Below are 15765 nucleotides of genomic sequence, written 5' to 3'. Positions count from 1 at the left end.
GTGATGTGGAAATCTGTGTCTTTTATAGTTCATCAGAAATTAAGCATGCAGTGCTGACACCACGTGCTTAGAAATTCAGAACAAAAACACAGAGGGGAATTTACTAAGACCAGAGCAGACATGTTAGATGTGCAAATTCAGTGTTAAATAGTTCTGTAAATATTTCAAGAAACATGCCACCTTTTATAAAAATCCAGGTTTGTTTACAAAACAAATCCTGTCCATATCAACTACATGCACTGCCACTTATTTCTGTTCTGTAAATATTACGTCCAGTCATTTAAGATGAGACCTTTTTACCTTGCTGTACTGTAAAACAACAAAAAAACTACAGTACAGGAAAACCACACCCATCATGAGAGAAATATGGCAACTGTCTTTGCTTTTCACCTTATGAAAATGCCAGATGCCTGGTGCCTGTGCTGGCAGTGCTCAAAGTCAAAAGAAGTTTCTAAAATTATTAACTCAGGAGTTAAATCTTAAAAATGCATATAAGCACCTTTTTAACTATGAACAAAACTATCTTATTTGTGTATCACTCGGCTGTAGGTCCTTTTTTAAATCACCTCTGAATTGGTGCTGACACCGTCCTTCCTTCTGGAGGGTGGATACTTTTATTCCCCATGGTCCCTGTGTGTGTTGTAAAGTAGTCACCGCTCCAAGCTAACTCCTGTGATGGACTACAATCTCACGTTTTAGCTTACTCATTTGTATTGAGATTGTAGAAACTGGTAGTCATTTGTACAGAGCCGTGATATACTAGTATTTGTCTTACCACTTCATATTACTCGGCAACATTATATTTCCTATTTTCTAATAATTTTATAATTGTGAGTATTTATAACCGTTTTTATTAGCCACATAAAAAAAAAAGATTTTACACAAAGAGGTGGCGCTTTGTTGCTTTTGTCTTTTTATGTTTGTATCTATGTATATATGCATATACACATGATACTGTATCATTGGGATTGTCTTTAATCACATTCATGTGTTTTGTTTCAGGGCTGTGAAGCACTAGTTGTGGAGAAACTGCAGGAAATTATGATGTATGTTATATGGGCTGCACTAGCATTTGCTGCTATACAGGTGAGCGTTGGATTGTACTACTGTATATTGCATTGTTTACATATAATATATTATAGAGCACTTTTACAATGTTGTATTATGAAATGGCTTTGGTACTAAAGTATGTAGATATATTCTTAACACCTATTTTTTAAAGCACCCTGCCCTCAGCTCCCCCCCTTTCCCGTCCTATACTCTTCTGTCACTGATTGTGGTGTGGCATAGAGAAGCTTGTCGGAATCTTCTCTGCTGAACCGGCTTATGTTGTAATCTCCGTTCGGTCCTGTGGATGATTTGTTCTTTGGTAGAGTGTTAGTTTCTTTTTTTCTACTGTGCTCTTAATAGCATTTTGCTTAGGGGTACTTGACATTTAGATTTACATCTGTTGCCATGTGTTTTCAGATACATTGCAAGTGGATCTAAAATTGCATTCTGCAAGATATTTTCAAAAAGCACTGCAAGGCATCTGTATGTTTAGAATGGTCCCCTCTGGCATAAATTTTTTTAAAGCATCATGAGGGGGATTTATTAAAACTTTGGCAGAAAAACTTTGGAGCAGCTTTGCACTGCAACCAATCCGCTTCTGTCTTTCATTGTTAAAGCTTAACAAACTGAAGAGAGAAGCTGATTGGTAGCTGCTGCAGATTCTGTCAGCTCCAGCCTTGATAAATTCCCCCTTATGTAGTTTCCCTACAGACTATATGAATGAGCTGTGGATTGGTTCCTTCAAAGTTTTTCCATTATCACTTAGCAATAAACAATCCCTCTTTTCACTTTTTAAATCCACAAAAGCCTATTCATAAAGGGTATATCATGAACACCAAGCCATTTATTCTTGAAACAAATACACCTTCACCCAGAGTGAGCGTGAACAAGTTCACGGTTAAGTATTTCAATGACTTGGGCAGTAAAATCCCTAACGCATATTTGGGATTGTTAGGAACCTGTATAACAGGTCTGGCTTCCTATATTAATAAAAGACTCAATACCATCTCTGTTTGCCGGGGTTCAAGTTTCACATGAGTACTTGCATATTCCAGAACTATATTAAATGTACACATCTTGGCTGTCATAAACCATTGTGTGAACAGTGAAACAAACCTCAATGGCCTCTGAAAAAGCTATAACCATTTAAAAGTGTGAAAAGGCTTCTGAAACTGCTAAATGCTGGAGGGTAATTGTCCACAACTTCTTTCCTGTTCAGTAATACAACAGAAGGTTACTAACACATGTCCTGAGAATGTGAAATACATGAAGTATGTAAATCACTAAAGTCTCAAAGAAGCTTAAACATCCCAGTGTCATTACTAATATGGCTTTGTAATCTTCAGTTTACATTCAAATAATACCTGGTGATCCTGCCATTGAGTACCTGCCGTGTCACCCTTGTATATTGTGAATGCTTGTAGGGAGAGAGCCATAGTAATATATCACTTAAGCATTTTATGAGCTCAAGAGAATGTCGGCAATCCTTTTAATATATATGATTTCTTGTTTTGTGTTTTAGCTCCTGGGGATGCTGTGTGCATGTATTGTCCTCTGCAGAAGAACTCGTGATCCTGCCTATGAACTCCTAATCACTGGAGGCACCTATGCGTGAAAAGAATTGAATTTGCCCTTTGTGCTTCGGATCCTTCAGCCCTTGTTCCTAAGGAGGCAGCATCGGGATAGGACTCTCCTTTACTGAAGTAGTTTCTATACTGCTGATTCTCAGTTAGGGTCTTACAGTGGGTCAAGTCTGCCCCTCTGGACTATTCTCTACCCTCAGCTTATCACTTTAATAGGTTTTCTCTTTTTTTGGGGTGATGATTTGTAGGTTTTACCATTAGCACCTGGTGTTTTGCTGTAGGATTATTAGTGAAGTAAAGCAGCATTGTGATGAAATCATTGCTCTGAACCCCATTCTAGCAGGCATCTAAACGCAGCTTACTGGGCAGTGTTTTAAGACCAAGCTGCTTTTTGTGTGGCATCATGACTTTCTCCCTTTTATGCTATAGAGGTCTATTTATGTAGATACATTTTATTCACATATATCTGCTGCTCCTTGAAAACATCATCCATGCAGCAAACTAGACCAGCATTTTCTAAGCACCTAATGTCATCTGTTTCATCTATTTTTCTGATGTTTGATTCTGATATTAGTAATTAAGGCTCTTGGAACATAGAGCTCTGTCTACTTTCTACCTAATTTCTACCTTCATCCCTTGTGAGTCTAGAGTTAAATAAGAGACTGAATGTTGGGTTCAGGCTTAATCCTTGTAATGCTTTTAGTGAAGAGATCTCTTTGCCTTAAATGACTCATCTTTAAAATGCTATGAAAGCCCTGCAGGTATCTTCATCGGTGGCACTGAAAAAGGCAATGTATCTAGTCCTGCTAAACAAATGCAAAGCATGTGCACCTCCACCAACAACTATCAGCATTAACTATCCTTCCGTAATATGTATTTCTATTTCTCCTCCAAAGGTGTAAAGCATTAGTATGTCTCAATTGTTAATTTATAACGTGAAGTAAACCCCCCTTTTGTCATATTAATTAGCCTTTTAACGGTTTGGATTGTGTACAGATGATAGTTTAAAAATGAAACTACTGCTACATTCTCATGGGAGACTAAATTATGCAGAAGCATCACTGCAAAGTGACTTGCCTCAAGCAAACACTGCAGTGTCGTACAACACTACATTCAGGAGGGACCTCGTCTGCCTCCACTGCCCACACACTGTGGGTGGCAGTTTGTTTTAAAGAGAATTGAAATGGGAAAAGTTAATTAACTTTCCTAAAGTTAATATTGTACAGTTCATTACGTAGGAAATATTCTTTGTTTTTTCCTTGATCCGTGCATAAATTGAACCATTAGTGGCTTAGAGTCCTTTTTGATCAATAATGTCTGCATTTAGAACAACAAATAGACCTGTGACTGGAACTGACTGTAAATAGTGACTGACTCAATAAAAACTACACTCACCACAGAGAGTTGTGTGACTTTCTTTTTTTCTGCTTGAAGGACTTGAGGGTGGGTTAAAATTGCTGTTTTTTTTTTAATGTTTATTGCGTTATTCAAAGAAGAAATGGCTATACAACCTTCCCTTCTGCTACCGTTTCACAGTACTCCCAAATCCCCTCCTACTTTTATTTGGTATACATCTGTAGTCTCCTCTTCCCCACTTCTGTCTTTGGTCCCTTCCTCTTAGACTGTAAGCTCGTCTTTGGGCATGGTCCTCTTTCACCAACTGTTTCTGTATGTCAATGATGCTTGTCAGTGTTTCTTACTTGTCTTGCCTAAACGAATGTACAGGGCTGCAGAATATGTTGGCGCTATATAAATATTTGTATTAAGAGTTTACAGTCCACCAAGGCACATTGGTTATATAAGTGCATAGGTTACAGAAGTCACATTCTATAAGTAATAAGAGTGTGTAACAACAAAATAGTCCTATGTAGGCATGATTGCAAGTCAAGTAGACATTGGTGCAATCATTGGGATTAGAGTGAGGGTCGCTCAGGAGATGGTGAGCCCAAGAGTAATGGAGGGGAAAAAGCACTGGTCGGTTCTAGCAGAAATAGCAGAGAAAGTGAAAGAGTGGAGAAGGGATCAGCGGATGAGCGGTAATAACTGGGAAAGGGTGGTTGGTGGGCAGCCCTGCAAACATTGCTTCATTGTAGAGAAGAGCAGCTGCCGGGTCTTTAGGTAGAAGCTTACAAATGAGTACTGCGATGAGACAGAGAACTCATGTCTAGAGGTTGGAGACTACTGGGCATTGTAGATGGGTGCCAAGGTGCAATCTGCCACAATAGCATCTAGGGAAATAGTTTGGTGCAGAAGTAGTGATACAGGCAGGGACCATATACCATCTAGATAACAGTTTGAAGTTAGTCTCCAATGCACCACCATTAGCAGAGCATGATCTAGATGTCCATTATATCTGTTGCCTCTCTATGAAGGCAGTGGCCTCTTCCAGCTTCCATCCAGGGGCTCAAAATCTTCTCCTGCATTGGCCTCACTTGAAATTCACTCCCAATACACCTTTTAATTAGGGCCACACTCCAGTGGTAGAGAACCTTAGAATATGTTTCCATTGAAGCCTACGGAGAGTTATTGGGAAGGTGCAGCCAATGTCGCAGAATCTTTCAGGCTGAGGATGTACACAGTGGGAGCCTTATACTGTTATGGAGTAGTAAGTGCAGAGGGACAAAACCCTTCACAGTTAGTGGGCCTATAGGGGGGGGGTTTGGTAAAGTGAATGTCTCCTTTTTAAGGGTGCAAGACTCTGGGGTTACATTCTTATTTTTGTTTCTTGTCTCAGTCGCCAAAGCTGAGGTGTGAATCCTGATTGCACTGTAGGGGCTGTTTTCAAGTTGCACTGCCGGGGTCGACATGCTGCTTTCTGCTCTGTGGGAGATCTGCATGCTTATAGCGATCATGTGTCATTGTACACAATTACAGTGCTACTGCAGTGACTATTTGTGTTACCTGTTGCATACGTTCACACTAGCCTGCCTGCTAGTGCCTTTTCTGAAGGGCCTTACAGGGGGGCTCTCTGCATCTCGTTCCATCATTTCTTGGTGTAATAAACAGGTCATTGTGCGTGCCTATTCTGCTAAGGGCCTGCCTCCACTTTTTCCTGTAAAGGCACACTCTACGAGATCTGGCAGTGCCTCTGGGGCTTTTTGGCATAAAGCATTAGTTTTGCAGATTTGTAGGGTCGACAAGGTGAAAGTTTGGACCCCTGCTGATGCTAGTTTAAGCCGAAAGGTGCTACAGGCTGCTGTCTGAAGTTGGGGTTCCCCTTGTTTCCTTTATGTTGGCCTGATTGTAATTGTTTGCTGTGTTTTATTGCTCTTGGATGTCCCAGTTGTCTCTGAATTGCCTGTGTCCTGTACTGTCTGAACATAGGAACCAGTAAAATCTGTTTCTTGGCATACAGTATATGATGCAGCACCCTCCCCGCTACTGCTTGCTTAAAAAGAAACCTGAGGATTTCTTGGAGTGGGAGGCTCTGGCCAGTGTCCAATCACTTGATGATACTTGCATATTACCCAGTCGTCTATGAATTGCCTGTGTCCTGTACTGTACTCCCAAAAAAGGATTTTACTGGCAAGGCGTCACTGCACATAGTGTGAATGTAGCCTTATGTGGATGGCACATAGCTGAACAAACACTAAATCAGCAGGAAGCGATGTAGTGTGTGTTTTTATGCATAGATATGCGAGTAAGGTAAACATCTTTATTCATCCTACAGGAAAAAAATATGTAAGCCAGAAGAGTTGTATTTGACCATCTGTAATTTAGCTGGTGCAAATATGTTTTGTTTCAATGAACACTAACATGATTTTGTCACAGGTGATCACACGCAGCATCCAATCTCCATGTTCTGCATATGATCTACAGACTTTTTGTTCAGAGACAGCGCTCTTGTACACACAACCTCTTGCACAGCATGCACTTTTTGTTGTGAAGAATTCTCTTAAAGCACCCTATGGGGTCAGAGGTCTCTCTTTTCCCAAGGCCAATCTGATTCATGAGGTTTCAAAACATGGAGTCACATGACATTGCCTGCATTAGGAACTGAATAGAATGTAAAGAATGGCTGGTCTGCTGGCACCGTCCTTGCCTCAAAGGAAAATAACAGTCGGGTAAATAAGTTCGGCATCAAGTCACCAGCCTGTATGTTGTTCCTACAAAATCCTAGCGTGACTTCTGAAATCACTGCTAGAATTTATTCCTTTTACTATCAATATTCCTACCCCCTATTTTTATCCCACGTCTACAGTAGTTCAGTACTTGCAGATCAAGATGTGGAACGCAAATGTAACATTGGGCTGAATGGAGTGAAATTAATGATAAAGGGGCTGCATACTTTCAAAAAAGATTATAGCACCTTGGTAACTAACATTGTAGCCAACTTTGTGGTTTATATCAATTGCAACTTACAAAATGTTACCCCAGAGAAAAAGAGCTACACAAAGAATGTCCTGAAGTATATGAACTTCAAATGTTATGTAAGGAAGTGTAACTTATCAACTGGAGAACAGCCCTGGCCACGTTTAGTCGCATGTGACCAGTTAGATACGCTCGTTATAGATGTATAGCAATGTGGCTTGTGACCATTACAAGTCTAAGGCTGGCCATACACCTATAGATTATCTGCAGATTTTCTGTGGTCAGATGGAAAAAGTGTAACAGATTCCTCCATCTACACTTAACTGTGTGGATGGGGGAATCTCCCATTGGGCCAAGCTTAAGTATCTTGCTAGTCGGCCCCGCTGGCTCTCAAAACACCTGAACAATGCCTGCATCCAATCAGATTGCTCGTATATTTTGAGAGCAGGCTGGGCCAACTAGCAAGCTACTGAAGCTTGGCCCAGTCGGAGATTCCTCCATTACACAATTTGGCATAGGTGTAGAATCTGTTGCCCTTTTTCTATAGAAAATCTGCAGATAATCTATAGTTGTAATGTATGGGCAGCTTAACTCATTCTGTGCTCTGCGACAGAGATAATCTGTATAAGGGCCCTCTAGGTTCTCATGCAAATGCCATTGATCAGCCAAAAACGCATTGCATGTTGACAAATTAGGTTATGCCTCTGGTCATGTGCCATTGTAATAATGTTGATGTCTATGTGATGTTTCTACTAACATAACACAACATTCCTTAGTAGAAACTATATCCACATTTAAATTGGGTGTTTTTGTGTTTTTCTTTCTACTATGGGAATCCACATGTGATTCCTAGACTATCAGCATGTCTGTAATCCATTCAGTTGTGGGGGAACAGGAGGGGGCAATTAGCATATCAGAAGCTTTTGATCAAATTCAGCTTGTGGCTATAGATATCTCCAGTGCTTGTGGGCAGCTCATGTCCAGACCTGATGAATTGAAATGGAGACAGAATCCTTAACTGATAGCAATCTCAATGGAGTACAAAGGCTGCGAGCTGTATACACTGCACAGACAAGTGACAATGCTATCTGGAGCTGGTAGATGCTAGAAAATGGTGGCAGTGTGTATCTTATACAGAAGATTGTCAAGGTACTCCTTGTGTAATATATTATACATTTTGTTCTTGGGTTTTAAACCCCAAAACAAAATGTATTATATGGTGACTTACCTGTCCATATGTGTGGTGGCTTCTTTCATTTCCTTTTTTTTTTTTTTGACCTGGTGATCCTACCAGAAACACACTTCCTGTCCTACGGTAACGGCGCTTGCGCACTGTATCCAGGGAGAAGTAGCATTGTCACCTAGGACAAGACCAAAAAACACCTCCCCCTCTTATTTTCTATAATGAGGGGAGCTCTGTGGTCCTTAGATAACTGTGGAAAAATGGTTTTATGGTGTGCACTTCTGCCTTGTAGCACTGGAATCCTCGATTTTAATCCCAGTGAGGACACTGACCTATATGTGGTTTTCTGCATGGAATTTCCTTGTGCTTGCATGGATTTCCTCCGGGTACTCCAGTTTTCTCCTGCACTCCAAAGATATGCTCGTAGGTAATTTGGTTCCTGTCCAAATTGACCCTAGTGTGTATATGGATGGGGACCTTAGATTGTTAGCGCCTTCAGGGTAGGGACTGTTGTAAATGTCCAGTATGTAGAGCTCTGTATAAATTAAGGGCGCTATATGATTGCCTATAATGTCTTCTCCATCGAATCATCCCCACACAGTTACTACCTTTTTGTATCGCTTGCCCTTCCCTTTTAGATTGTAAGCTGTCATGAGCAGGGCCCTCTTAACCCTTTATCTTACAGAACTATGGGGTTAAGGCTTTTCCCCATAGTTCTCCTTAGGGTAACAGGAGGACACAAACTAGCGTCCTCCCATCACCCTAAGCTCAGTATACCGCGAGCTGTCCGATCCGCCAGTCAGTGCTGGCGGAGCGGGGAGGGGGGGAATCCAGCCCCTCCCCTGTCACGGCAGAGAGCCGTGACAGGATCGAGAGGTGAGCGAATGCCGGTATGTGTTCGCTCACCTCCCGATCTACTGAGCCGACCTGTGACAGTCTCATTGTTACAGGTCGGCTAGAACTATGAGGTGAGTGAAAAGCACTCACCTCATAGTTCTCCTTAAAACTGTATTGTAACTGTACTGTCTCCCTTTATTTTGTAGGTGCCATATAAATCCTGTATGATAATTAATATAATATAACTGTTAAGAATACAGCATAGGCAAGCAGGTATCCGCTGAAAACATTTCTGGCAGGATCAACAAGTATTTTTGTGTTTATTGAACAGATATAACAAAACCCTTTTGATGGTATATTTAACATACTAAAAGGAAGTTCATTTTTAGAGTTTGCATACCCTTTAAATTGTCACATTGGTTAGCTATTTGATCCCATTGCTCTATAAAAGTGATTTGTATAATTATCATATGTCAGTCATTTCTGACCAAGTTATTATATATAATATTATACAGAATTCATATAGCGCCAACAGTTTGCGCATCGCTTTACAATATAAAGAAGACTTGTATATAAGATTAGTTAAAATACAAATCAAGACTAGATGGTAAGGAGGGTCCTGCCCACAAGAGCTTACAATCTAAAATAGGTTATCTATGTTGACAAAAAAAAAAAAGGCTCCTTGGTACAGATATACCTTGGAAGAGGTATTCAGTAAGAATGCTGTCTCAGGCCCGCTATCACAGCATGCATTAAAATTCCACAATAGCTAAATGACAAGATGAGTGTTTTCCTAGTTCTACTGTGCATCTAGTCAACATTCCTTGATTGACTTTCTTTGAAAGTATTTGCATATTGTATTTGCTTTGTTGTAGATTGGTAACAATGTGTAATGTAATGACAATGGCCAATGCTTGTACAAGAACACAATAGAGAATCCACAAATGTTTCAGTGTCGAATGGATGTAGACTAGGAATCTTTCTTTTGGTAACTGATTTGGACTCAGACAAGTCTGGCTCCAGTTACTAGTAAAAGGCAGCCTGTAATTTAATTTGTAGATTCATGTCTTGAATACATAACGGTTGTAAGCGGTTGATATAGAGTTAAAAAATCACACCAAGGTCATCACAGTTTAGTGTGGGCCCTGTGTGTCTTCAGTGACAAGCATGGGATATCCCAAGTTGATGAATCTAGAGTGCCTAGTCTTTGACAGGAACCTGCCAAGCACATATGAATTTTGCTGTGTGGTGTATTCAAGTGTGCCCCTCTGATGAGCTCACAAACAACTGAAGTACCAAATTGTCAATCAAAAGCATAGCCTGCTTGGAGCCGCACAGCTCAGACAGAATCCAATGACAGTCATGAGTCAGGGCAGTGATAACAATAACAAAGTTTAATGCTGAGGACAAGCTAATGCTACCCATACATGTGTAGATTGTTCTCGTTCATTTCCATGGTTTAAGATGGCGGCCTGTAAGTGCAGCCTACACAGATGATAAAAAGACAGCTTTACTTTTTTTTAATTGAGCAATGTCTGTGCTGTGCCGGTCAGAAGGTAAGCATTTTGCTGTGGATAAAGGAGAGTTCTAGTGAATTTTATTTTAAGGTGCATTTTCACTTTTGCAGTCAAATTTGACATATGTTTGTTCACACAGCATACCAAAATTAAAAAAAAAAAAACATTTCCTTTTAGATGTTTTATCGCATTAAGCACTATGGCTGATTCCAGGTTTTTCCCCAGCACCTTCACAGTGATCTGTCCTTATAAAAAAGTGGGGTATACACGGTTCTATTTTTTTGTTCAACCTGTGGGCTGAACGAAAAATAGAACAGATACCTGCAGCAACGCTTATGACCGTTGACAACTAATCCCCTGCCGTTTTCATTGTATTCTTCCAGTGGCCACTGTCAGGATACCCAGGCAAGCTAGCAGCTGATTACCTGCTAGCACCCTTCAGCTAACAATTTTCCATCCCGCTCCTTCGATCAGCTGATCAGGGCTGGGTGGGAGGGTTCCAACAGTGGCACCAATGGTACGAATTTCTCCCAGTTTATCAGGAACCAGCCAAAATGTGAACTGTGTGTACCCGACTTTAGGAATGAAATTTGAGGACTGTGTTTCTCTCATTAACATCTGAATACAGAAGCCAGGGTCGTACTCCTTTAGCTCCTCACCCCTCACAGCCCCACCTAACATTACAAAGGAAGAAAACCAAGTAGAAATGTTAAGAAGCCAAGAAACCCTAACCCAAGTAAAAGCAATTTAAACTGTAAGAAGCATATTTTACTTTTATTTAATTTTTTTAGCTGATGCTATGTGTGGTTTTCATGTAACAAATATAAAATAGGTGTTATTCCAATTTGGCCACGAAAGTATAAATTAGACATGTGCGATTCGTTTCGTTTGCGAATCGAAATTCGTACGAATTTTCGGAAGTTCGGACATTCGGATGTATCCGAATTCCGAATTACAGATATAACGAATGCAAACGAATCCGAATTTCCGTTTCCAAAATTCGGTAGCGGTAGTTCGTTTCGTTTTCGTTTCTTATTTGTTTCGTTCGTTGAAGAAAAACATTTTTCCCCCTCAAATGGCACTTTGCTGCAAACGAACGAACGAATGAACGAAACGAACGTTCGAACGAACTACCGCTAACGAATTTCGTCCGAATCCGAATTCCGAATCCGAATTGGCTTTCACACCCGAATCCCGAAAAACGAAATAACACAAATCCGAATTTAAAACGAAACTAAACTAAACTAATTTTTTGGCAGTGCACATGTCTAGTATAAATATAGTTATGCATGCCACACAGTAAAAGCCACCCAGCCGTTTCCTTTATAAGCTCAATTAAGTAATAATTTGATTTATTTTTTGTCATCCTTTGATAGGGGAACTTGATTGCAGGGTCCTTTGATCCATTCATTACATGCCAGTGTGCTGGTTATCAGGACTCTTACAACAGCACTTTGATTGCCTAATTAATAACTAAACAGCGTTCTTTGCGCCTGTCCTAAGTTCCAGTATGACTCTTATGATTATCATTTTGGCTCCATTTCCACCTTTTGGTTTCTACTTCTCCTGGAATAAAGGTCACGCTGTCACACCTAAATTTACTTTTTCTACTGCAGCAGGGTTTTGAAAGGGATGGCACATCACACTGCATTGCATGGCAGGCGCTATTTCTTTTTCTATTTTGGTTTTCCTCCCTTTGTACTTCTTTTTGGGCACAGTTTTTTCCTTTTAACATCTCTGGCGTAGCTTTATTGGTTTGGTAGTACTGAACAATGGAGTGCGTCAGACATCTCTTGTTGTTCTGGTTGTCTGTTTAGTGCAGTGGTGGCGAACCTATGGCACGCGGGGCCCTCTCTGCTGGCACGCGAGGCCAGGTTCAGGGACCACCAATGGAAATAGATCCGACCGACCCGGATCGCCTCTATACAGGCAGATTAGATGGTTGAGAGCCATACAACTCCTCCCCCCGGGAGCTGCATAGCCCCCCCAGCCATACAGCCCCCCTGCCTGAGAGCCGCACAGCCCCCCCATGAGAGATGCAGAGACGAGAGACCCCAGAGATGCAGCCCACTTCCCTGCAAAACAGGTAAGCAGGAGAGGGGGCAATGTTTTATCTATTCATTTTTATTAGTGTGTGTGTGTGTGAGAGATGTGTGTGAGATGTGTGTTTTAATAAGTGTGTGATGTCTGTGTTTTATTAAGTGTATAAATGTTTGAATATGCGTGTTTCCCTATTTTGCCTAAGGCCCCATTCACACTGTGCGTAAAATCCCGCTATTTTGCGCATTATCACGAGAAGTCGCAGGCCAATGTTAGTCAATGTAGCTGTTCTAATGTACAGCTCCATGTCGCCCGTCAGCCAAATCCTGATAAACTGACTGAAATTCGATCAATTGAATTGCATTGTTTAAACCATTCACTCAAGCTATCGTAACAGCAATTGATAGGGAGGAACTTGCATTACAGCTGAAAACATTAGGAAATCTTATCTCTTAATAATAATGACCTTTTCTTTCCTTTCATGTCTGATGTGAAAGAAATGTTGAAACATAAATGCACTAAAGCCTACTAGAATTGTATCAGTTTTCAAAGTTGTAAACTTTTTCTCTTCCAGTTTCAGAATATTTAGAAGCAACCTTTAAAGTGAACACCTCTCTTATGAAGTTGGCAAGAATTGTAAACTTGCTTCTAGATGATTGCTTGACTTTTGAGGACCTAATGGACAGACACACAGATAAGGATTTTAAAAGAATCTGCTTCCCAGTAGGGTGTCCTGAGAACATTTATATCCCTGCCCTTTGTAGTCAGAAGTTGTAAAGTCTGGGCAGAACTTGTGTAGATAACAATCAGGTTTTCTGCTGATGCTGAGGCTACTATACATTTGGTATACAGATCTCCATAATTATTCAGTTCTCACTCACAACAAAAAGACCACCTTGGTTCAAGCCATGGGTGGTGAAAACATCTTACAAGAAGGACCTCTCTTGTATACCTCTATATTTTAGGGTAAGTCCCTGTTGTCTAGAAAAAGGTTCTCAGATGAAAGATAAGTACTGAACCCAGACTACCAAAAAACATCTATCCTTTTTGTATTTCAATTTAGTTATTAATTTTTTTTAATGTAAATAAAAAAAAAAGGATTTCTGTACTTGCCGTAAAATCCATTCTTGCCTTTTATTAAGGGACACCTATTCGGATGTCAGTTACAATTGGATTATACTGCTGTCTATAGGAGAAATTGGACACTGGCAAACGAAAAAAAGCTGTTGGTCAGCCAGGTATAACTCCTCCCACTCCCATCATGCTTTGGTTTTGTAGTCCTAGGAGTAGATCACAAACACAGTGGGATGGGACCTGTGTCCCTTAATGAAATCCAAGAAATGGATTTTACGGTTAGTATAAAAATCCGGTTTTCTTTATCATTCATTACACTGAATCAGAAGTAAATCAGAGATAAGTGGGACGTCCAAAAGCAGCCTAACTGAGGGGTAGGAATAGTACCAAAACACTAACAAGCCTACATAGTATAGAAACTGGGGGCTGCCTGTAGCTCAAATAGCTGCCTGTAGGACCTTGTGCCCAATGCTTGCATCAGCTGAGGCCTATACATTCACTTGGTAAAACTTAGAGAATGTGTGAACGGTAGACCAGATGGCAGCTTTGCAAATCTCAGAAACAGAAACCTGATGCCCAAATACCAAAAGCCACTTACTGATCTTGTAGAGTGTGCCTTGACATGAAGGGGTGAATCCATATGGAACAATAAGCAGGTTGTCCCTTATGGGCACACTCAGGAATGACAAAAAGAGAGTCAGCCTTTCTGAAGGAACTTGTAGCTGCAAGGTACAATTTGAACACGTCTCACCAGATTCAAAACTCAGTTCAGATCCCACGGAGTCACTGAGGTTTGTATATGAGCCACACCTTGTAGAAAGGCCTCTATGAAGAAATGAGAGACAAGAGATCTGTGGAAAAGACTTAGCAACAGATGAGATTTGTACCTTGAAGGTACTCGAGGCCAAATGTTGATCCAGAAATCCAAAAATGTGCATTTATTATTTTTTTGCATTGGAGCCAGTAAAGCATGGCAATTGCAAGAAGTGGACTGTAGGTGCAATACTCTGACTCCTGCAGATTCTCCCTACCTCCATCTCGGTACGGACATTCAGTAACATGGACAAGGGAAAGAATGATGTCACTGCACTTGTATTCCACTGAGGCAGTGGCTGATGGAACTTGTAGGTACTACATTCATAGACATTTAACATTCCTGTCAAAGGATTTGTGAATGAATGATGCGGCTGTGTGGGTGGAGCAACGCATAGCCGTGCCGAATTAAAAAAACAACACCAGCCTGCAGGGAGAAGAACCCCACGATTGAAGTAAGCATGGAGGTAGGGGGCTCGTGATGTGACCATATTTCATGTTACACCCTTATTATGTATGTAACATGTAACATGTAACATGAAACATGGTTAGAAAAGTAAACTTAACCTTTAACATCAGGCATGTTAACGCACAAGAAACACATTGCAATGGGCTGCAATAGTATGAAGTCACCTGTATTTGCCCTGTTCTGCAACAAGCTAGATAATCACTTTGACCAACATATCCCATTGTTATCAGTTGTTAGCAATCCTAGAAAGTTACTACCATTGTGTAAAGTCTTCTCCAGCACATCCCAAAGATTCTCGTAGGGTTAAGGTCTGGACTCTGTGGTAGCCAATCTATGTGTGAAAATGATGTCTCGTGCTCCCTGAACTCTTTCACAATATGAACCCGATAAATCCTGGCATTGTCATCTTGGAATATTCCCGTCAGTGGCGTAACAAGAGTAACGGGCGCCCGGGACAGAACAAAATTTTGCGCCCCCTGTGATATGTGGGGGTGTACAGGTAAAATGAGAGCATGCTGGGAGATATCGTAATTGAACTACAAGTCCTAGCATACCCTCATTGTCCCTCTACACCCCCCAAAATATTACCCAGGGAACTACAAGTTCCAGCACGCCCTCATTGTTCCTGTACGGCACCAAATATCACCCAAGGAATAGTAACAAGCTGATTGGCAGGCTCCTGTTGTTGCCAATCAACTGGTTATCATGGCAAGTGGGCCATGATATTTTTTACTTTTTATTCACCTTTTTATTTTTTTAATTTAATAATTTTTTTGTTATTATTTTTTACTTATTTTTTATTTTTATTTATTCATTTTTTTTATTAAATATTTAAATTTTTTACTTTACTTTTAGGGGCTTCGGGGGAAATATTAGGGGTCTAAACAG

At 40.6% G+C, this 15765-nt stretch overlaps 1 protein-coding gene across 3 annotated transcripts in view; it reads left to right on the top strand.

Moving 5' to 3' along the window:
- Nucleotides 1–3811, top strand: part of TSPAN3 (tetraspanin 3) — an 11667-nt gene extending 7856 nt beyond the window's left edge. For all 3 annotated transcript variants that reach the window (XM_018567648.1, XM_018567647.1, XM_018567646.1), the window contains 2 exons: nucleotides 1003–1086; nucleotides 2573–3811. In XM_018567648.1, the coding sequence (XP_018423150.1) occupies nucleotides 1003–1086; nucleotides 2573–2665 (177 nt within the window). In that variant the 3' untranslated portion in view covers nucleotides 2666–3811. The remainder of the gene's footprint in view (nucleotides 1–1002; nucleotides 1087–2572) is intronic.
- Nucleotides 3812–15765: the final 11954 nt, after the last annotated feature.

This window comes from Nanorana parkeri, unplaced genomic scaffold (assembly GCF_000935625.1).
Source record: "Nanorana parkeri isolate BGI_ZX_2015 unplaced genomic scaffold, ASM93562v1 scaffold1078, whole genome shotgun sequence".
Taxonomy (NCBI): domain Eukaryota; kingdom Metazoa; phylum Chordata; class Amphibia; order Anura; family Dicroglossidae; genus Nanorana; species Nanorana parkeri.
This window is presented reverse-complemented; position numbering and strand designations above follow the sequence as displayed.